This window comes from Myiozetetes cayanensis, unplaced genomic scaffold (assembly GCF_022539395.1).
Source record: "Myiozetetes cayanensis isolate MyiCay16 unplaced genomic scaffold, myiCay2020 scf2-11, whole genome shotgun sequence".
NCBI classification, from domain to species: Eukaryota; Metazoa; Chordata; class Aves; order Passeriformes; family Tyrannidae; genus Myiozetetes; species Myiozetetes cayanensis.
Window position 1 is genome coordinate 54,197,492 of NW_026087411.1, and position 21,803 is coordinate 54,219,294.

The window sequence follows — 21,803 nt, forward strand, 5'->3', positions numbered from 1 at the left end:
AGTGTGCAGTATATTATGCTGCCTGAATGTAGGGGTTTGTCACGGTTAGCGCCAGGGGCTGTCCCGGGAATGTAGGAAGGTGACGGGTGTGAATGGAGCATGCAGTGGTCAGTGGGGCTCAAGCCTGCTCTTCGGAAACCTGTTGCTGCTCCTCTCAGCCCAGCCGGCCAAAGCCAGGCCAGAAAGGAGGTGGGTCTTTGATCTCTTTGTTGTAGCTGCTCCCTGGGAATTTGCTGAAATCAATGCCCTGTTTTCCCAAAGAAATGAATGGCTATGCCTAACTAGCTTTGTGAAGCGCTGGGGAATTCACCGCTTCTGTTTATTGACAGCTGAAAAGGAGCACATGGTCCTGAATGGGTCCTCCTGGGGAAACAAAACAGAGTGGAGTTAGACTTAGTTGAGCACAGGGGCATTTGGAAAAATCTGCCGAAGGAGAATGGCCTGGTTCCTGCCACCCTGTACTAGCACAGCCTGAATTTTTACTAAAATTGATATTTTTAAATAAGGTAAGGTTTGTTTTGATTTCCCATACACAGTGAAATTATGAAATGTTTGCATTTCTGTTCTTGAGTGCAAAAACAATATTTGAATTGTATTCTGTCACGGGAAACACCTAGGAGACTCACGTGCTGTTTCTAGCCTCTGTGTGTGCTCTTTGTTCTCTCTCTAATGGTAATTAATTAATATGAAAAGTAACAGAAAATACTTCAGTATTTCAGTCTTCCAGTCAGATCCCGAACATCAGTAATTTATGTAGGCTATTATATGCAATTTTTTTATGCCTTTGAGAATCAGCTCAGTTGCATCAGATGATTTCTTGACTAGTACAAATTGCTGTGTTAATACTTACACACAAGGCAGGGACTTAACAAGCAGGCCTGTCTGGCAGGAAATCTGGGAATCTAAAATCCTTTGAAATGTAAGGATATATTTCCAAACTTCTGTTTCCATCCATGGAATCAGGGCAAGAGATAGACTTAACCACTGTGCATGCTGCTAGCTTTAGAGATACAGGTTTTTTTGTAAATACAGCAAAGAGCAGCAAGAAGAGGATGATAATGAAGAAGCGGTATTTTGTTCATGCGAGTTCAGAACAGTTTATTAGACTGAAGGAATTTGGTGTGTAATTCATATGTAAATTTTTTACTGAAAACAAGGGAACAAATCACTAGAGTTCCTATATTAGTTTCTGTGGTGACTGAAGAAAAAGATTTCTGGGCTCATGCAACTACAACTTTCAGGTGTGGCCCACTTACGATTGCAGGGAAAAAAATTAGGTAACATTATTTCTTCCTTTGTTATTTTAAGTGTAAGGGCAAGCTCTGAACTGAATAATTGCCATCATGCTGCCTTGTTCTTACATGCAGTAGGAATTGCTGTGTTTATGTTGCAAACCTGATGTAAAGTGTCTGTGCACGTGTGCAGTAGTTCGAAAACTTTTGAGTAACTTCCCCTCATTTCAGGGGAAGTGCTTGGGAAGTTTCATGGTCTGTTGGAATAGTTTGTGTTCCTCAGTCTGACATTTTTTCTTTGAGTGATTTTGAGCCGGTAATCTTACTAGGTTTTGTCTCATTTTGCTCTTCTCCCAGCATATAACTTACCTGTTTTTCTCGGAAGAGTTTGGGCTCCATATGCAAATATGCTTTCTTTAAATTGCTTTGTGATCCTTAAAATGAAAATACATTGTTTAACTGTATAGCATCAACATGTTTGCTTGTGGCTTTGCCTTTAAGTTTCCAAGATTTTCAGAGAGAAAAGCAAAAAAAAGCAAATGCATTTACAATTTTGACTAGGATGTAAAAACAGTGAACTCAAGCAGGCAGATGCAATGTTTGTGGGCTCTGTTGACATTGCTGTTATCCAAATGGTCCAGACTGTTTTTAGACCTCACTTAAGTGTATTTATGCATGATAGGCATTGGAAGCCATTAAAATTTAAAGCTAATTTAAAGTTAACATTTAAGTTGGACAGGAGATACATTTGTAGGTCCTTTTAATGCTGTAATCTAGATGTGTTATAAAAATGTTGACCAGGGAGGATTTCTGGGTACTTTTAATGGTGCAAATAGAAAAGAATTACGGTTGTGGAAAGCTCAGTTGATTGGGGCTTTTTTAGTTGGTATAATGGAGAAGAAAGTAGATGATTCATGTGTGACACGGAAGGTGGCACTTGTTCTCTGTTACTTGGGTGATAAGACAAGGCAGAGTGTGTTATGTTTAACTCACTGGACTGGAAGGTGGTTAGCCAGCTGTGTGGGGAGGCGCATAATGATGTTCTGGTATCACAGTTGTCCCTTTGCCTCTTCTAACATAAGGATCTTTACAAAGTATTAATATCAATGTGACCTATTGGCAATGCTGAAGTGGAAGAAGTATAAAATACTTGATTTCCAACCAACAGAGTAAAATATACCAAGTACAAGGTGGGATAGGTAATCATACACAGCTCAAAGTAAATATATATGCTAAATGACATATTACATATGTCATATACATATACACATCTGAGGAATGATGCATATTCCCCAGGGTGATGCCTTTACCATCCTTTGATCTTGTTCTTCAAGCTAGGAATGTATGAAAACAGGAGCAAATTCCTTGCAGTTTTGTGTTGCAAGATTGCTTCTTAGATTCTAGTAATAAAGACTACTGTTACTTTTGTGTGTCTGTGACTTTTGGAAATAATTTAAAGAAACTATAAATTAATCATAAATATAGAAAAAATGTTTGAATTTTATTTGATCTCAAACTGAGATGACTGTCAGCAGTAGAATAAATAGGGCTTTATGGAGATACAATCTGAGTTTAGAAAGCTTCATCTGTGGGAAAAAATCTGCAATTTTTTCTAAAACCACAAAGTTTTACAACTCATGCAATTCTTCTATAATAATCTGTAATCATGTACTTTGTATTTCAGTATTTCTATATTACTCTTAGAAAGCAGAGTAAAGGTTGTCCTTATGCCTGAGGGGAATAGTCATTGTAAGGAAAATGTGCTATACTGCTGCCTAATCTGTTGCTGCCAATTTTATTATCCTTTCTTAGTCGGTCTGTTAAAGAAGCTCAGGTGGACCTAATTTCTTTACTACAGTATCAGTCAAGACATTAGGTAATCATCTTGTGGTTCTCATTAAAAGTCTTTAGTGTAGAAAAATACAAATAAATGTTAGATCTTAGGAAAAAGAAAAGAGGTAAATGGATATGTAGATACGACTTGCATGTGTGAGTATTCTTTTCACAGAAATACATTTTTGTGTCTGTTCAGCAGCAGAGCTTCCCAATGCCTTTTTTTTTTTAAGAAATCACTTCATGCCTTGAAAGAGAAGAATAATATAACAGGGTCATAAAGGCAAAGGATGAGAGTATCCTACTGATTTTTTTCCCAGAGGAACAGGGAATCAAGCATGTTTTTCGTGTTGGAAATGAGGCAGGGAATAACAGAAGTTGTTGGCAGTAACCTCTGTTATGAAGTGGATGCATAATAAGAGCTAAAGCTGTTCTGCTAAGCTGTTAATGACCTTTCATTTACAAAAGCCAATGCTTTTAAAAGAAGACTCCTTCATTTCAGTATTTTAAATATATACATTAGGGTTCATTAGTCAAAAAAATTTTTTTTTTTTTCCTCTTGGGTGAGTTGGAATATCAATAAGAAGTTTGGATGGTTCACTGAGGAAGTTAACTGATTTTCCAGTTTTATTCAGGCATAGTTTCCACTGAATGTAATATGGATTGGAGTGTTCTTTCAGGACAGACTCCATGGTTGCAGCTCTAACCAGTCTTATGTGTCCATGTATTCACTTCTCCCCATGGACTTCCTTCTTTCTTAATGTGGCTACTTGCACATCGGTAGAGCTGAGTGCAGACTAATACCTACAGAAGTGGGTCACATCATTTTTGCACTGCGCTTTTATTCCCGGTAGCTGTGGCTTGCTCCATGTTGTTATAACTGCCTCTAAAGACTTCAAGTTCTCCAGCCTTGGGATGAGTACAGTATCTCCTTGCTCTGTCATGCCAGGCTTCCTCATTGCATCCTACAGTAAACTCATATTTCCTTCTCCAGAGTGTGTCTACCTGCCTGGTTCTTTCTTTTAGTAAGCAGCTGGAAATATATCCCAGCTGCTAGTATCTTTGCTGGGAAAGTTCCCACGAGTCCATATTGGAAGTTGTGTCTTCAGTGGAAAATTAAGAATTGATTTGGACTGATTTCCTAAGGAGAGGTAGCTTTTGCCACTGAGCCTTCCACTAATCTCCTCTGCACAGCATCTGGACTTGGTGGCCAGTAACAACCAAGTTCAGTGATGGAGACAGAGACCCAATCTAAGGTTCCCTTTTAAGGGAATGTTGCAAGTGTTGGAAATATTTCAACTAATTAATACTAAGCTTTAGTCATTACAATTGCTGCACTTCGTTTATCAGAATTGAAACCATGGTATTGACCTGCCATCAATAAAACTGTCAGCTGTATTAATGCACTTGATATCGTGTGTGTGTGTGGCTGCGTGCATGTGTATTTATACATACATACATTTAGGAAGACATATGTCCCTGGGGTTTTTTCCTGCTAGTAAAAAGATGGAAAATTCTGGTGTCTGTGTTAAATTGCTGCAGTAGCATTTACATTCTCCGCTGAAAGGTCTGACACTAAAATAAATCAACCAGCCTGTCAAAAATCTCCCCAAAAGGCCTCTTTGCTTGTGACCAATGAAAGCTTCTTCTGCTGTGGTAGGTAGAATCTGTGCTGTGGGAGATGTAGATTAGGGAGTCTAACATGTGGCCGAGGAGCCCCAGGTTGATGATAAGCAGTTTGAATATGACTCTCTTGATGGCTGTCTGTGTTTCTGTGAACAGGGGGATTTTAGTTTTGCTGTCTGCAGTACAGAAGCAGCTAGGAAAGACCTATACCAAGACGAAGGCGTTACAGCCAAGGAACCACAGCCTTTCACCAGGTCTGACTACTGGAGAAGATGAGCAAAGTGCATCAGGAAGGCTTTACTCTTAGGAGGCTCTTGCGGGGCATCTTGTAGGACCACGCTCTGCTGACTGAGGCTCTTACTCGTAAAAAAATAGTAGTTGTTTCTGCGAATTTGCTGTTAACTTCCTTTCCTGTTTCTGGATCTAATTTTATATGACTTCAGACAGTGGAGGGAGAGGGAGAGAAGGAAAAAAAACCCTGAAAAATCCAACTGTATTTTTGAATTTCATTGTTTGAAATGTGTTCAGCATTTAGCAGTGAGAGAAGTCTCTTTGTTTGTGCTGATTAGAAGCTATTAAATGTAAACTACAGGAGGTGATTTCACTTGAACTGTACTTGTTATGTATATGGGTTCTGATAACAACCAAACCCCATGTGGTGTACTGGAAATATGACATGTATGTTTTATGCCAAGAATAACGAGCAAAAGATTATCTTTTAAATTAGCTTTCAATCAATCTATGAATTTTTTGACCTCAGGTCATTTTTAGATGAATGAACCTACCAAGAACTTTGATAAATCAGTTGATCAAACTGCAGTGAAGTTAAACGTGATAAACACACCTACATGCTTTCTCTGCTGTTTGGTTTGTTGATGTGGGGGTTGTGTGTTGTGGGTTTCTTGAGGGTTTTTTTCTCTAATTTTATAGGAAAAACTTGTAAGTTACTGCCCTTTCAGGTGTTCAAACAGTGAAGGTAACTTTTTTCCTTCCATGGGCAATTTCTAAGATAAAGCAGAGCACTGATATGCTTTTCCTGCACTGGCTTTGCAGGAACCTGATCAAACTGCTGAATTTCACAGCCCAGCTGTGATCCTTGAGACTTCTCTAACTGTTTGGCTAAGATTTTCTAGACAGAAGGAGCACAGTAGCCTCATTGGGATTGGTGTGAAACTGACTTTTTGTGGGAAACTGATTAAATTCCTTCTGGCTATGCCTGTTGTAGTACTTCGTGGACACCAGGCAAAAAACTTAACTGTTCCCAGATGTGCTTGACTGTCATCGTGATTACTCCCTATTAGGAACTAGTAATGAATCATACTTGTTGTTATCTTGCATTTGTTTGTGTAACAAATAGTTTTGGAGTTCTGAAGACTTTACATGTTGAAACTTGTGTCTGCCAGGAAAATGCATTTGTGCTTTGTGTTAGAAGGTTTCTTTACAGTCAGATAAGTGCTGAGCCTCCCTTCTTAGAGGCATCCTTCCATAAGAACAGCTGTGCTGTCAGGATCATACTACTGTGAGGAAGGAGCAGATGCCTCGACAGATGATCTCCCACTGCTGGAAACTGAGGGACGTGCCCTCCCTCTGAATCTTCATTCTTCTAGGGAACAAAAACAGAGGCATGAGGAGGTTGGAGGTGAGGTGAGGGAAAGTGTCACTGCAGATGAGTGGCTGGGTCAGGATGCCTGAGGGCTGGGTTCACCTGCAGTGCTGGCTCCGAGTTTTAGGGAATTAGCTTGACCTACCAGTCTGACTGAATGTATGGGGTGGGGTGGCAGTAAGGCATGTTTGCTGTTCTCTTTCTCTGTTTCTGTCTCCAAATATAGTAACTAATTTTTAAAGTTTTACATTTTAGGAGCGTGAGGTCATGTTCCCATGAATATGTTTAACATTAAGAGTGATTTCTGGGATGTTTGCAAACCACCTACTGTTCTCCTTCCCATGGAAAGGGGGCCCCAATGGGCGTAGGCATTTACGTGCAGGGTGCTACTCACTCCTGCATAGGAGCAGGACTCCTCCTCCCCCTCTACCTGCATCTCAGGAGCTCCTGTCCACTCACCAGAAAGCCTGGGCATGGCAATGGCCAGCACAAGGCCTTGGTGAGGAGCTGAGAGTGCCCCAGCAGCATATCCACAGTGTCTCTGCTGGTGCCACCAGGAAGACTGCGAGGCTTCATGCTCTCCCTCTGTCAAAGGCGTGGGAACTCAATGCTTGAAATCTATAAAGTTTCCCTCTTAAGCACGTAAGAGTAAAACTCCTTTTTTTTTTTCCCCTTCTTTTTGCGGGTGGTGTTATTTTGGGTGCAGTGTTATGGAAAATATAGTACCTGCTTCCCAAATAAAACACTGTGTCAAACACAAAAGTTCAAGTTTTCAGTCTTTGCTCGGGTAAGCAATTATGATTGCAAAGTCAGTCTGAAGTGTCGTTTCTTGATTTTTTTTTTCTTTTTTTTCCATGCAGAGCTGAGCAGTTGTACCTCTCTGTTAATACAAGGTTTTGTTGTATGAGATAGATGGGAAAAGGAGACATTGAAGAAATGTTTACCTCTTTTGGTGCTGGATTAGGGAGCAGTTATTCCAGTTAAAAAGTGAAGATCAGTCAGTAGAAAATTTAGCATGACATTCTGCATTCTGGTAATTATAGCAAGTTCTATTTTACTTTAATATAAATAGAATAAATTATTAATTAAGAGCTTAATTTTGCACATCGAACTTAGGACACATAAGACTTCTTTCATAAACATTTTGTTACAGTGGGAATTGTGTCAGTGGCCCACAATAATGGGAAAATAACTTGTGATTAACTGTTTGCTAACTGAGTACTTTGACTTTTTTGCCAAATAAATTATATTGTAGAACAAGGTTTTCAAGCTTTTCCAGCACAGAGTGCTGCAGAGCAAACCACAGAGCAGGAAACCCTCGTGCACCACCTGATGCACCTTTGCGTAAGAGGAGCCAAGACTGGTATGTGCAAAGCATCTTGGACAGAAAACATCCAGACAGTATTTTTGCAGCGTTCCTCTATGTGAAAGCTGAACAAGGCTAACGGAGCAGTACGGTTTTACTCTGGGATAAATTACTGTTGTTTGCTATGCAAATCTTATGATTGTAATTAGTCTAGGATTTGGACTGTTGTGTACACTGATCTTTGCTCCCTCTGCGCATGGGAGCTAATTCTAATGCTGCAAAACTGCACAGCAAATGTCAGGTGCTGCTCAGACGCTGATCATTTCTTGCTCAAAGTGGACATTCTAGAAGGAATGATTTACCTCTGCCTTCACAGGGGACATAATTGTACTGCAGGCATCTTGTGGGCCGCTGAAGTGTTCAGGTACTGTAAAGTCTCTCTTGAAAATAGACGTTGGAGAAAACGCAGGAAGGACGTCCTGATAGGCATCTAGTTTTTAGCAAACTGGTTTTAAAAAGGGATGTTGTGCTGCTGATTGGTTAAGGAGCTGGTGGCATGTCTGAGCTATCATGACAGTGATTGCAGTTCCTAGTATGGTTATGTATAGCTCCTGTTATCTCTGCAGCGGACTCTGTGTAACCGCAGCCTGTGGCTCCTTGCCCACGCTAATGAGCTCTCCCCGAGGCTGGGCTTGTGCCTGTGGGGGTGGCACACTACTCGACAGTGCTGCTGTTTTGGAAACCAGATTGTTGACTGTGCTCAAGTCCAGCTTGTCCAAGCTGCTGTGCCAGCTTGGCTACTGTTGACCGCGGGAGCTTGTCCCCGTGCAGCATGGCTGGCCCCAGAGCCATCTGGAGGGCGAGGCAGGCTGGTCACTGAGGCTGCCAGGCTGTATAGTCTGAAGCAAAGGAGAGCTGTCACCTAGACCTGGACGGCAGGGAAGCGCCACCATGGTGAGGACGGTACAGGTGAGCCACATTCACAGCCCATTCTCCTCACTGGGAACATGGCTACCAGCGTTCGGTCAGCTCATGGGGTCAGAGTGCATCCTGCAGGCAGTGGGTCTCACTTTTCTGATGACCCAAAGAGCTAGGGAAAGCCATGGCTGGTGCCAGCTATGCCTCTCACTAACTGGGAGAAGTGGGAGCAGATTCAGGCACAGGGATACCAGGCTTGGGGTGTACAGATGTAGCCTTCTGTTAGCCTCTCCAGAGGCAGTTTGCAGGGGATGAGCACCTTGTCCTTGCGATTAAGGTGGTGGCTGCACACCTGCGACCTGGTCGGAGTCTGCACCTGCACCCGTGCCAGGCTGTCGTGTGTGGCTGTCTCCCCACTGCTGCAGTGAAGTTCAGCAAAGTAAAAGTCTTAACAGCTGCAGGATTTATTAGCTTGTGTAATTGTATCTATAGACAGATAAAAAGGCACAATTTGGAATTTTTTCAGAATCACTGCAAAGACAGAGAAAGAGTGAAGAAATACCCTCTAGGGGACAATATAGCACTGTTGTTCTAAAGGTATAGTAAATGACACGATCTGGTTTTTAACAGCTTGTAACTCCTGTGAATCTCATTTATTTCTTTTTGTTCCCTGCTCATCTAAATCACAGCAAAGCAGAGGAATGGTGGCAGTTTTACTTTTTCTTGCATGCTTGCACATGACCTCGAACCCATTAATTTTGTTTGTGTAAATATAGTTTAAGGGAGCAAGGAAACTGAAAAAGCATTGAGGTACTAAAGTGCCCAATAAAAAGCAGAAAAAACTCTTCTTCACAGAAAATGATTTTTCTAAACAGGTGTATTTCATTTCTAGTGCTAATACAACAAAGGGTGTGTTGTTTCCATGGCTGGATGCTTGATATTTCAAAACAGGTTAGAGTGTGTTTTGAGGCTGTTGTTGAAAAAATGCAGTTTGCCTAATTACCCAAGTTAAAAAGAGGTACAAAATCTGTGTAGGCTTTGCAAACCAGTGCCATGCTGCAGCTACAGATACATTCCTTCACCAATGGCATCGGTAATTTAACATTGAAATACGAAGGATCATGATTTGATCTGTAGTTATCTCTGAGGAAGATTGTAAACTTGACAGTTTTGCACTGTTAGTTTTGGGGAGAGAAATTATGAAGATCTGTGTTCCCCAGGACAGTCCATTTATTCTGTCTGCAGTGCTCCAGTCCTGTGATTCTGGTACACCTGGCAATTTTCAGAGCGCAATAAATTCTGAGTCAGGGTACTAACATGTTGGCGTAGAGTCAGAAATACTGTGCAGTGAATGTAATACCAGTATACCTCTTAAATAACTTAAGTAATCTAGTTATCTTCAGGTTTCATATAAAAAAACCCAAAAAAACAACAAAAACATAGAAAATCTTAGAACAAGCCTTGGACAGCTCTGGGTATTTCAAGGTGTCGTGCAGCTATGCCAGGTCAGAATCCCAAGCCATGCTAGCAAGGTACTTAAAAGCACTTCCAACTCTGCAGCTAATTTCATTCAGGACTTTGTCATGCAGCTTAGATGTGCTACCTGGGGAGCCATCTGTGGGGCTGCTAAGCTCAGTGGCATGCTCAACACCTCTTCTGATGCATAGCAGTCACTGATTTTAGAGGAGTACCTACCCAGTACCCACGTGTGTGAATCATTTCAGACCTCATGACTTCGATCTGGAGGACCAAGGGGGGGTAGCTAATGGAGCACTACTGCTTAATTTGGAGGTCAATCCAAGGAATACCCTTTTCCCCTGCTTTCCTTTTCCAGCCTACCTGTTAGCTGCCCACCCTGGGGCCTCTGCGGTGGGCACTGCCCTGGGGAGGCTGGGAGGTTTGCTCAGGAGCTTGGTAGTGATGAATCATAGAGGTATGGCATGGATTGATAAGTTCGTGTACTTTACGATTAGACACATCCTTCCTCTAACAGCAGTTCTTTGTCTCCATTTTGCTTTTGGTAATGTGTTTTGGCAGTTTGCATACAATGACTCTCCAAGCAGGAGCTGTTTGACTTGAGACAAAGTCACTATTATTGTAGGTAAGCTCAGGAAGCCCTCCTAATTTTGTTGTCCTCAGAAGGGTGTCTTCTGGAATTTATTTAAAAGCCAATTAAGTTAAATCACCAAGGAAATTGGTTTTTTCTTGGAGCCTAGCTGTAAAGGAGTTTCAGGCACACAAATCAGTGTATAACAAGAAAAATCTGCTTTGCAGCTGTATTGTTGGTTTTTGTGCATTTTAAGTGAGGGCTGTAGAGGTGCATGTTCTTTATCTGTAGCACTATCAAAACAAGTAATGTACTTCAGCTACTCATAGTGCAGGTGTGCAGCCTAGGAGCCATGGCAAAAGAAAACTTATATGGTCTCCAAATTATTGTAGACTATTGTAGTGCCTGCAGCCTGACACACACACAGGTCTACCTCCTCATTTAAAATTGATGGAGAGCCCAAAGAACTGGGTAGGAAGACTTCTGGCTTATTTGAGAGATTTTGGACTGGACTATCAGAGTGTATAATTTAGTCAAGTGCCTATATGTGTTTGCAAATGAAAACCTTCTTGAGCTACTCAGAATATGACACTTATGGTGCTACTGTCCTTTCTCAAAGACATCTCCGATGTCTCCCCAGACAAAGTCTCCTGAGCTTTCTATGCTTCTCTTGACCTCTCCTTGGTTACGAGCCCCTGTATGTGGTGAAGCCTCACCTCTCCTGCCCCAGTCTCTGCTACAGCGTCCTGTGGCTCCCTTGGACTCTCTTGACTGTGCTGGCTCCCCTCCTCTGCTCTGTATTGTCACTTACTGAATAGACTTGCTCAGCATAGTTTTCAGAAGGAAAACAAAACGAGGTAGTCATGGATGACCAATACCAGCTTTTGCCTTTTAACTCAGTCGTAAAGCACTTTTGGCTCACTGGTTTGGTTTCTACTGTCTATAAAAAGGGTTTGTGCAAGAAGTCCCCTTTTTCCCATCGCCCTGTGTGACAGCAGTGCCGAGATGACCTTCTGCTGGAAAGTCTCATTGCTCAGTTGTGTCACTGCTCAGTATGAGTTTCCCTGGCAACCAGTTTGAGCTGCACTGAACCAAAAATATCTGTGCTGGGTGAAAGTCAGTTTGCAGACATGTATTATCTTTAATGACTTCTCTGGATGGTCCATGTGTTCAGCCTGCATATGTCATCTTTGGGAACCAGCGACTGGGAGATGTTGTGTGTCCCTTTTCCTCCCTCCCGTAGGAAGCGAGGCCTACAAGAAGGCTGCCCTTGTGTGATTGACAACTTAGTTGTGACTATAAGACTCATCACACTTATTTTTCATGGTACACTGTGGGTCTTGTCTTCTACTGAGAATGGTCTGTGCAGCAAACACAGAGTCTTGAATTCCTTGGATCTCTGCAAATTACAGGATTACATAATCACAGAATGGATAAGGTTGGAAGGGACCAACCTTACTGTGTTGTTACTAACAGCCTTGTCCTTCTCATTTCTGGTGCATTTCATATATGCACCTTGATTTATAGGTGGGCACACAATGAGCTTCTAGTTTTGCTGCCGTCTCAGTCTTAAAAGGCACAGTTTGTGACATCTCCAAGTGAATACATGTATAAATCTTTGGAGGTCAGGACCTAGCAATTTGCACACGAGACAGTGGACAAACTGGAGGTGTTATTTCAAATCTTCCTAATTCAGTTCTTGCAGATAATCTTTTCATTAACTTATGCAGAACACTGGTGTGAAGAAAAGCATTCGTAATTCCAGATGTGTTCTCAAGATGACAAAATTAGAGGAGATTAAATTTGAAAGTAATATGCCATTTTTAGTAACAGGTTCCTTTTTCTGGATTTGTAGGGTGTGAGGATTGCGGTAGAAGCCTTATAGGAGAATGCAAACTCCACGGACCACTCATCAGGGCTAAAGACAGGGTTATTCCCAGCCGAGCCCGTCTCACCCTACCTCACTACCTCACTTTGCGAGTGTTGGAGCTGCGAGCTGGAAACCAGCAGAGTAAGTATTTTAGCTCTTTTTCCCACGTTTGAGAAAGAGGAGGCAAAAGTACTAACACTGGTTTGTTTTCATGAGTAACTCAAGGCATGATCACTGGGCATTAGCAATGTGAAGACTACTTTATTTTCAGCTGGGCACAGCTAAAGCTCACAGTCAGCTACTGTTTTTTATGACTGATTTCTGGTAACTTAGAAGCACAGATTGATGGCAGGACATTAGCCAGAGCTGATGTGACATTCAGCTGTGAGCAACCAGTTAGCTCTGTTCAAGTTTAATGAATGTTGAATTTGTGTCTAATAGTAACAACCATGCACTATTGCTTTTTTTTTTAACACCAAGCATGCAAAACAGGAAAGAGTATTCAATATAAAGTCAGAAACAAAATGGTAAATGATATCACTCATTCAGCCCCTGCAAATGCAGAAGATCACAGTGGGGTAATTTACGTTTTGTAGCATCTTCAGTTCATACTTTGGAAAGACTGTTGTTTCCTTCTGAAGGCAAGGCAATTCAAATGCCCAAACTTGAACAACGAAAAGATGTCCTTAGTGTACAAATTTTCCACAGGTACTTGTGTAAAAGTAGTCCTGCCTAGATTGCATTTCAGAAAGAGAATGACAAAATATCTATTCTGCCACTCTGTTGATATGAGTGTTGCAGAATAATGTTGTGTTTTTATAGATCCTCACCACTGATATTGGGAGAGAACAACCTCTCAGATTATGCCAACAAGCAGAGCACTATGATAACAACAATTTGAGATTGAAGAGTAGCAATTTGTGTTGCATACTCGGTTTAATGTCCTGTCATGGACTTCAGGCACTTTTGCATTCAATGTAGTACCCATTTTTTAAAAAAATACCAGTACCTATTTACATCCTTTTTAGATTCTTCACATTAGGGCTTACTTGTCGAGAAGAAGAATCCATGTGTTCTGCACTGTTTGTTTATCTCCATTTTCGCAGCTGTAAACATATAGGAAATAGTTTGTGATGTCTATATTAATATTATACTGGTCTTTTTTTTGTTCACAGTCCTTGGTGTATTTGCAAAGAAAGTAATACAGAAGAGAACACAGTTTGGTCCTTATGTTGGTCAACTGTCTACAAAATTGACCTGCTATGATGAGAGCAGGCTAGTCCTGCAGGTAAAAACCCACTGACATTCTATGAAGTGCATATGTGTCTTTACCAGTTCATGTGTATTTATATATTTTAGTCAGTCAATTTGCCAACTGATCTGGTTAATTAATTGTACTTTAGATCTGTAAATATTAATGTAAATCATATTATTAGGCAATACAACATAACCTGAAGTACCAAAATGTTCCTGTATATTGTGTTTTCTAGAAGTTTGCTTTTCTGCTTTTTAGTTTTACCATTTCTAGGATGTTGGACCTATCAGTCTAACAGCTCTTAGTAAACTTTTCACAGAGCCTGGCTACTAAACTGTCTTCCCAGATAAGACAAAAGGGTTTGTTCTTTACACCATGCCACTGGGAGGTTTGAGTTTGTGCACTGGATTAGCAATGGTGGCAGAAATACTCATTAAGGCCCTTACTTAGTAGGGAGGAACAGTGCAGGGATGGGGAAACACTTCTTAATAATGTGTTAATTTATATTATATATGAACTTTGACACACAGTGCACTACTCCATTTATTTAGTCAGATTGTTTTCTAGTGCTGGTACCATTTGTTGCTGCACACGCAGATTCGCATCATCTCATCTGGACCATGATGCTGTTGTTCATACTTTATCTAGCAAAAATAGTGACTTTACAGGACTAACCTAGCTTAGGCAAATCTACGTGCACATCCTTTACCACAGGAATTCCTTGGGAGTGATAGCTGATCATAATCCTCTAGGTTCCAGCCTTTTCATTTTGCTGCATGGGGTCATGCCTGGGCACACCTCTTGTGTCATACAGTGAGTCCATGGTCAAGTCACAGCCTCTGTCAGGACTTCCCAACTGGTCACGGTTCTTCCAGAGTTTGTATTTCATATCAGGCCCTCTCGCGCCCCAGTAGAGAGACACCAGCAGCAACTGTCCTGTGATGCACTTTATGTCTTTCTATGAGCTTTCTCCAGAAGCTCAGGAGTGGAAAACAGTGTGTGTTGTGAAGGAAATACTTCCATAATTTTGTTTGAGAGCAAAAGTAATAGCTTCAGTAGTTGCCGTAAACTTCATTTGCACATGAAAGTCATGGGAATGATCTGCCAGGAGAATAACACTGCCAGGAGAATAATCTGTGGGATTTTCATAGCATGTTGTCACCAGAAACGATTTGCTCTTCTCTATAACGAAGTTTCTTCAGTCTTTTTATGAGACACTTTAATTCTTACAAATGCAGAAAACGTACTGCTCTAACAATGGATGGATGAGCTAAGCACCCAGTTCCTTCCTCTACACCAAGCCATTGTAAACCACACCCTATCCTCTATCACTCAGCACCGTTTGCTTAAAAGTATACAGTGATAAGCACAGCTCTGGCTGATGAATGGACTGTTTCTTCAGAAGAGGAGATTAGAGTCCCAGATTTCCTACATGACAGCAGTAGCTGCCGTGACTTCTCCCTAGCATGAGTATGTGACCAAACTTGTCCAACAGGCAGGTGTTTTCATCGGAAATGTGATGCAGTTAGATAAAATAGTTCCCAGAGGCAATGGAAATGCAACTTTTTTTTGCAATTAATTGCTCTGTTACATGGCTAGTAGAACAGACACGTGCTGTGCTCACATCTGTTGTGCAGCTTCCTTGGTCCATGTTTGAGACGCTGTTGCAGAAAAGCAACTGTCTTGTTGGAAGACAATAGTATTTACCTCACAGAGGCATCTTCTTGGAAGGGCATCTGGGAAGAATGAAGTAAAGCAAAAAGAAAGAGATCTTCCTGGCACAGTTGTTCATTTGTGTTTACTTTTGCTTGTTAAGGGGAAAAAGGGAAGACTGTTAAAATACCATTATATTGTATGTTACCTCTCTGAACTTATTACACAAGTTATACAATTGTTCCATGCAAAATGTAGCAGCACTGAAGTTTGAGATTAAGTACTCAGGAAGTAGATTAAGGCATAAAGCTTATCTTTCTACCTGCCTGCACTTAGTTCTTATAATATTATCTCTATATAACATAAAAATGATGAAATATAAACTGGAAATACATACAAAGGCCTACAGTTATTTTAGTAGCAGGGTGCTCAGCAGGTATTCATTCTTCACTTTCTTTTGCACTTAGTATTCTTTAAGAGTGATCTATTTCAAAACAACCACAATTTCAAAGGACATATGACCAAGACAGGGTAAATAACTGATAGCTGTGACTCCAAGTTAAAGGAAACTAATGCAGGACTATGCAGGACTTGCTTTTATCATGTTCATTCTTCCCCTTTGTTTCAGGTATTGAAAGATGGAGGGAAGTACTTTCTGGACACTCCCAATGAAGACTGTGGAAACTGGATGATGTTTGTCCGGCTAGCCCGGAACCAAGAAGAACAGACCCTTGTGGCTTATCAGCACTGTGGAGAAGTTTACTTCACAACAGTTAAGGTAGTTAAACTGACATTGCTTCACCTGTCATCCAAATGGAAATGTATAAGCAAAGGTTCTGAAAGACCAACTCTTTTAAAGATGAAAGAATGATTATATTCTGCCAACTGGATCTTTATTGCACACCACCTTTTATATCACTTAATCCATAGTAAAGCAAGCAGTATATGGAGTTTTTCAGGGAAGGTGGTGTGTACCTGCTGTTGTGGGTAGTGAAGAAACTGAGCAGAGGGAAACATAAAAATCATTCATGATGGTGGTGTTTAAACTGCATTTAGTAAAGTTTCTCAGTTCCAGATATGTACCTGGTAAGATTATCTAGCCTTGTTACATTTGACAGTACTTCTTTCTGGAAATAACAAACACATTTCCTTTGCTTTATTACATTTTTAGACATGTGGTGTTTTCTGAGCACATTACCATGTGCTCAGGAACAGGGTGTTAAGCAGAATCTTATTGTACTATTTTCCATGCTCATCAAAACTGAAGACTTAACTGCATAACTAAGCAATAACTTAGCAACATACAATGTTGCCATGAAATGATCAGTTTATGTTAGAGATTCTGAACTGCATCTTTATCTGTGGAGAGAGAACAAAGTGGTCTCTATTTATAAATAACACTGGAACATACAGTCTATTTAGTTGTTTTGGCCACTTTCTCAGGCAAATTTTGTTTTAATCAGAAATAACTTTCTTGAGTACTTGGGAAACTGAAGTCTATCTGTTGAACATAATGCTTGTGTATCATTATGAACAACATTAAAATTTAAAAAAAAAAAAAAGGAGTGGATATTAGTCAAAAGAAGTTACTATGCAATTAAAATCCAGCATTTCAATTTCATTTGGCACACATTTCTGTGGCATAATAGTGTTTAGTGTTGTTTCTCCATTTTTGTTTTTCTACCTGTCCAGTGAGGAAAAATGTTTACTGCACAGTGATGCTGAGAGAATAAGTTAATAGTGATAACTTTTCACACCCTCAAAGTAATTTGTAACAGCATGAAGTATATTTGGGGTTTGATTAATATTAAAATAATTATTAGGGGGGAAAAAAGAAAAATGGGAAGCAGTATATGCTATTCTGAGGCACATTTAGTCTGTGTTTGAGATTCTCATGCAGTCCATACCATTTGAGATTTCAATTTGATTTTAAGATTACTTGTAAAATTGACATGATTACTAATGCTATATTTGGGAAGCATGAACTTTTCTAAGAAGTAGTTGTTATGAACCGGTAACTTACAATTTCCAGTATAATTCAAATACTATTGAACCAGCTCTTTGCTGACTTCAGCAGAATCCTGCTTATTGGCATTAATGGAGAGTTGCATCCTACATACTCACACAAAGATTATCCTAGGGTTAGGCATGTGTCTTGGAACCTTTACTGTGGTGTGTATCATAGGGCATGACTTGGGTTTTATTTCTCCTGAATCCCCATATCATTCATGGTACTGTGTCATCCTGCAGATTTTGCCCTGGTCAGTGAAAGCAGTAGCCTTGTGCTACAGTTAGGCACACCCTTCTGGTCATGCCATGAGGCTGCCTTAGGGCTGACTGTGAAGATATTTTCTCAAGATATTTTTAATGAAGTATGTTAAGTTGGGGGCAGGATCGGCTCCTTTCCCCACTGTTTTCACAAAAAAATAGGATTTCGGTGACATGAAACTACACCTACTAAAGCATACATATAAGTGGCATACTAACAGTACCATTAGCTTACTTGCTGACCTAATGGCAGCAGCCCCTACTTTTAAAAGGTACAGAATTGTGAGGAAGTAAAAATCAGCCATAGTTGCTGCTTAATCCCAGGATAGTTTCACATGGGCACTGCAGGAGCTTTCTTTTATTGTCACGGGTGGCACAGAATAAAAGACATGGATTTGGATACTGGTGTTTAATGTCAGTTTTACTGAGATTAGAGCTCTTACCTTACTTGACTATTTCACACACTGATGCACTTGCCCTCCAAGGCCACATTGACCAGGTCTCAACTTCCCACAGGGAAGATGGTTGCTGGTCCAGTAATTTTGGGCAGAAGGTCATGACAGTGTCATGCTGCGCAGTTGTTTGTGGGTATCAGTCTCAGGTGTCACTGGCCAAGGTCACAGGACATCCTCAGACATTTGTGCCTCTGAAGCTCCCCACAGCTTGGTTTTCTCCATTGAAATAGCCTATGTGGAGGAGCACAATGCATGATCAGCCTCGTAGCTGATGGCTCTGCCTCATGTCCTTAGTTGAGTGGAAAATTCAGCATGTACAATTTCTGTTCAGGCCAGCTGTTACCAAAACGCAAAACCAACCCATACTGACTATAGTTAGCAAGCAGGAGTGCTTGGGAGTCCAAAAATTCAGTTTTCAACATTATACACAAAATTATCCCTCACCTGTCAGCATTCACAATCTAAATTGTCTTTACTGTGCTTATTCCACACTGATGTTATAAAATCAGTGCATTTTGTAATGTCAGATTTTGTAGAATAAGACTCAGCTACTATCCTTCTGGGCTAGTTTGGGATTTTTTTTGGTGACACAAGTTTAGCTTAGTTAAAATAAAACTACAAACTACAGTGCAGTTTGGCTCTACCGCTGTAGCAGCTATGTTGGGTTTTATTATAGATGAAGAAAATTGTGTACAGGGTCAGGGAGTCATATAAATCATGACCCCAAAGTTTAGTTTTCTCCTTTGCTTTTAAAGAACTAACAGATCTTTAGCCAGTGAGTGTAATCACTCCTCTCTTCTATTTGCTGTATTATTGACTGAAAGTATTTGTCAGAAGAGGTCATAGTCCAGTCTAAGGAAAGATTTGGGCAAGCATGACTGGATGGGAGACTGCAGATTATGGACTCCCTTAATCCTGTGGGGGGAAGGCTCCAGTGGAAGGAGGGGAGAGTAACAATAAAGCACACACTTAGTGAGCCTGACACATCAGAGCCAGCGCATGGAAACATGCCAATTTGAGTGGCAGTCCACATATTGATCAGCTCTGCACCCATGCTCAGTGTGACATATCCAGGAGGCATCCAAGCTGTTGTGCGTTCATAATGGGTTTTTCCTTTGTCTGTACGCTGTAGTTAAGTGTTGTGTCCAGTGGGCTTCCAGACCCATCAAGGAATGGGCATAGGATATTGCTTGGAAAGACTGCTGGATGTGTGAACATCACAGACAAATACATCTCACTGAGCAAAGGTCATGAGGATTGAGGCATCCCTCCTGCTATTGCCTCCCCCCCACCTCCCCAAATCTCTGTGCCTGCACAATTCTGCTTTTAGAAACAAAAAGTGTTAAGCCCTAGTGGGTAATAATGCTCAAAAAGTGCCCGAATCTTGAAACTAAATTACCAGTAATTTAGACAGAGTCAAAAAGTGCAATTAGGGTAAGGACAACAACTTGCACACCCCAGCCCCTCCAATCTTCCATATTATTTGGTTTAGGAAAACAGGCACAAGTAAACATGTGCTATATTTTTTTCCATTCACAGCCAATTGAACCCCACACAGAATTGAAAGTATGGTATGCTGCCGATTATGCCAAATTTATGGAAGCTTCCGCAGTCTTCATTAAAGAAGAATCAGATGTCTGTCCCGTGCCTCCAGTTGCAGTAAGTACCACTAATCTGCATTCAAGCCATCACTATACATAGTAAATTATAGTTTATTTACGTGCTTTCTCCATTTATGTAACTCTGGTCATGCAAGGTTAGACCATAGAGTAGCTGGCTAACACAAAGCCAAGAGCAATTTTAACGAAACAGCTACTCAGAGAAAGGTTGCTGTTTCTCTCCTGTGTTTGTAATCCAATGGAGCCATTAGATGTAGTCAGAGGTAAGTGGCACTGCTCAATGTATTGGGAAGACTAAACATTGGCATTAATTCATGCATAACCAAGCAGTCCAGCCTCAGACTTCTTTCACCATTTCCCCTTGTTATGCTCTGATCAACTGGTCAGATTATCCGCTGATTATTTCAGTCTTTCCTGTGCAACAACCCTTCTTTTCTAATCTCAATACCTTCCCCTCCGATAGGAGAAATCCTTAAACTGATAGGAAAAGCTTGTAAAGTGTTGAAAACATGGCTGTGAAAATTGATACTTAAGCTAGAAGGAAATGTGAAACAGGGAATAAAAATGAACTGGAAATTCATACTCCAAGAAGGCATATGAGGCCTTCAGAGTATGCTAGAAGGAAGGTGTGGGAGAGCCACAGCATCAGACATGAGTAACAGAGAGGAGGGCTCAATCTGGAAATAAAGATGGAGTGGACGCAGGCTCACCATGCTCTCCAAAGCAAGCTAGCCCAGGAGCAAGGGGAAGTAAAGTCAGTTTATAAGAAGCTTACATAAAAGGTAGATGCAGCTGAGGAAGTACTGGGGTCATGTATTAATTGGAAGTACATTTTGTCAGTGACTGGAATTTTTTGGTATCTGTTTTTCATTAGAAATTTTATAATATCAGTATTTAAAGTGAATTCAACTGAATCCAATAGAGCTCTTATTTCCACAGAAATAATACTTCCAAATAATATACTGTATAAAAAAACCCACCAACCCCCAGAAATAATTTAATGCCTCTAATTCAGGATAGGCTTGAGACCCCTAAAACCTAAAGTGTTTCTTATCAGGTTAATGAAAATCTAATGCCAAATGTCAAGCTAAGTGAGGAAGCCTCTCCTGGAGACATTGATCATTACTGTCTGGTAAAGCATGGAGTCCATCCAAAACACAGGGAAATCCTGTATGGCTAAACTACATTAGTATGCAGAAAATCACACATTTTTGTGAGGTTGTAATAGCAGGTAAGTTATGTCAGTCTAAGGATAAAGTACAATTTTCAGCTTCTTTTATAAGTAATTTCATAAATGCAACAAATGTAGAGACTTTGAAATTCAGTAAGTGCAGAGAAACAAAGGTGAAGGACTTAGGACTGTTACAATAAATGCTAAACAAAACCATATAAATCAGTATTTAGCCAACCTTTTTTTTTTCCTTCAAGTTTGTGTTCTTAGAGAAAATCTATTGTCAGTTGAACAACTGTGTGGTAGTACACAGAAGTAACTATTGCCAAAGACAAAAATTGATATGGAAAAGCCCAGGAGAAGATTGGTGAGAAGAACATGACCTTTCCTTAGAATGGCTAATAATAAAGAACTGTTTGTATTCTCATTGCAGAAAGAGCCTGTAGACCCTCGGATATGCTCCAGTTGTGGCAGCACTTTTGCAACTTTTTCTCTGCTGGAATCTCACCAGTGCATCCATAAAGACCGAGTCCTTCCTACGAGGTTCAGACCACCAAATAAATTGGGACCTGTAAAAGCAAAAAGCAAACTCAAAGGGAAACTGAGAGGAGCGTCATTAGGCAAAAGCATTACTCAGTGCTTTGGGACCATTTCCTGTTCCTCTGCTGCAAAGTTTGGCTGTGCCAGCTCAGGAAGCACTTGTGATGCTCTCGTGAGGTTTATACCTAAATGGAGAAATGGTCGGTCTTCACTATTGAAGGGAAAAGAAGTGAAGCAGACAGACAGTTACCCTTGCCGACTCTGTGGGAAGATATTTGATTCCACTGATAAGCTCACAGTCCACACTTACACGCACAAGGGGAGCGTCCCTACAAGTGTTCACAGCACGGATGCACAAAAGCCTTCATTTCCAAATATAAACTGCTCAGGTACAGCTCTGAAGGCAT

At 40.7% G+C, this 21,803-nt stretch overlaps 1 protein-coding gene across 1 annotated transcript in view; it reads left to right on the top strand.

Moving 5' to 3' along the window:
- The window catches only part of PLAGL1 (PLAG1 like zinc finger 1), a 54,626-nt gene that overhangs the window by 21,998 nt on the left and 10,825 nt on the right, over positions 1–21,803 (top strand). The window contains 6 exon segments of the mRNA XM_050316206.1: positions 12,421–12,576; positions 13,611–13,723; positions 15,972–16,121; positions 19,606–19,725; positions 21,290–21,713; positions 21,716–21,785. Coding sequence (XP_050172163.1) covers positions 12,421–12,576; positions 13,611–13,723; positions 15,972–16,121; positions 19,606–19,725; positions 21,290–21,713; positions 21,716–21,785 — 1,033 coding nt within the window.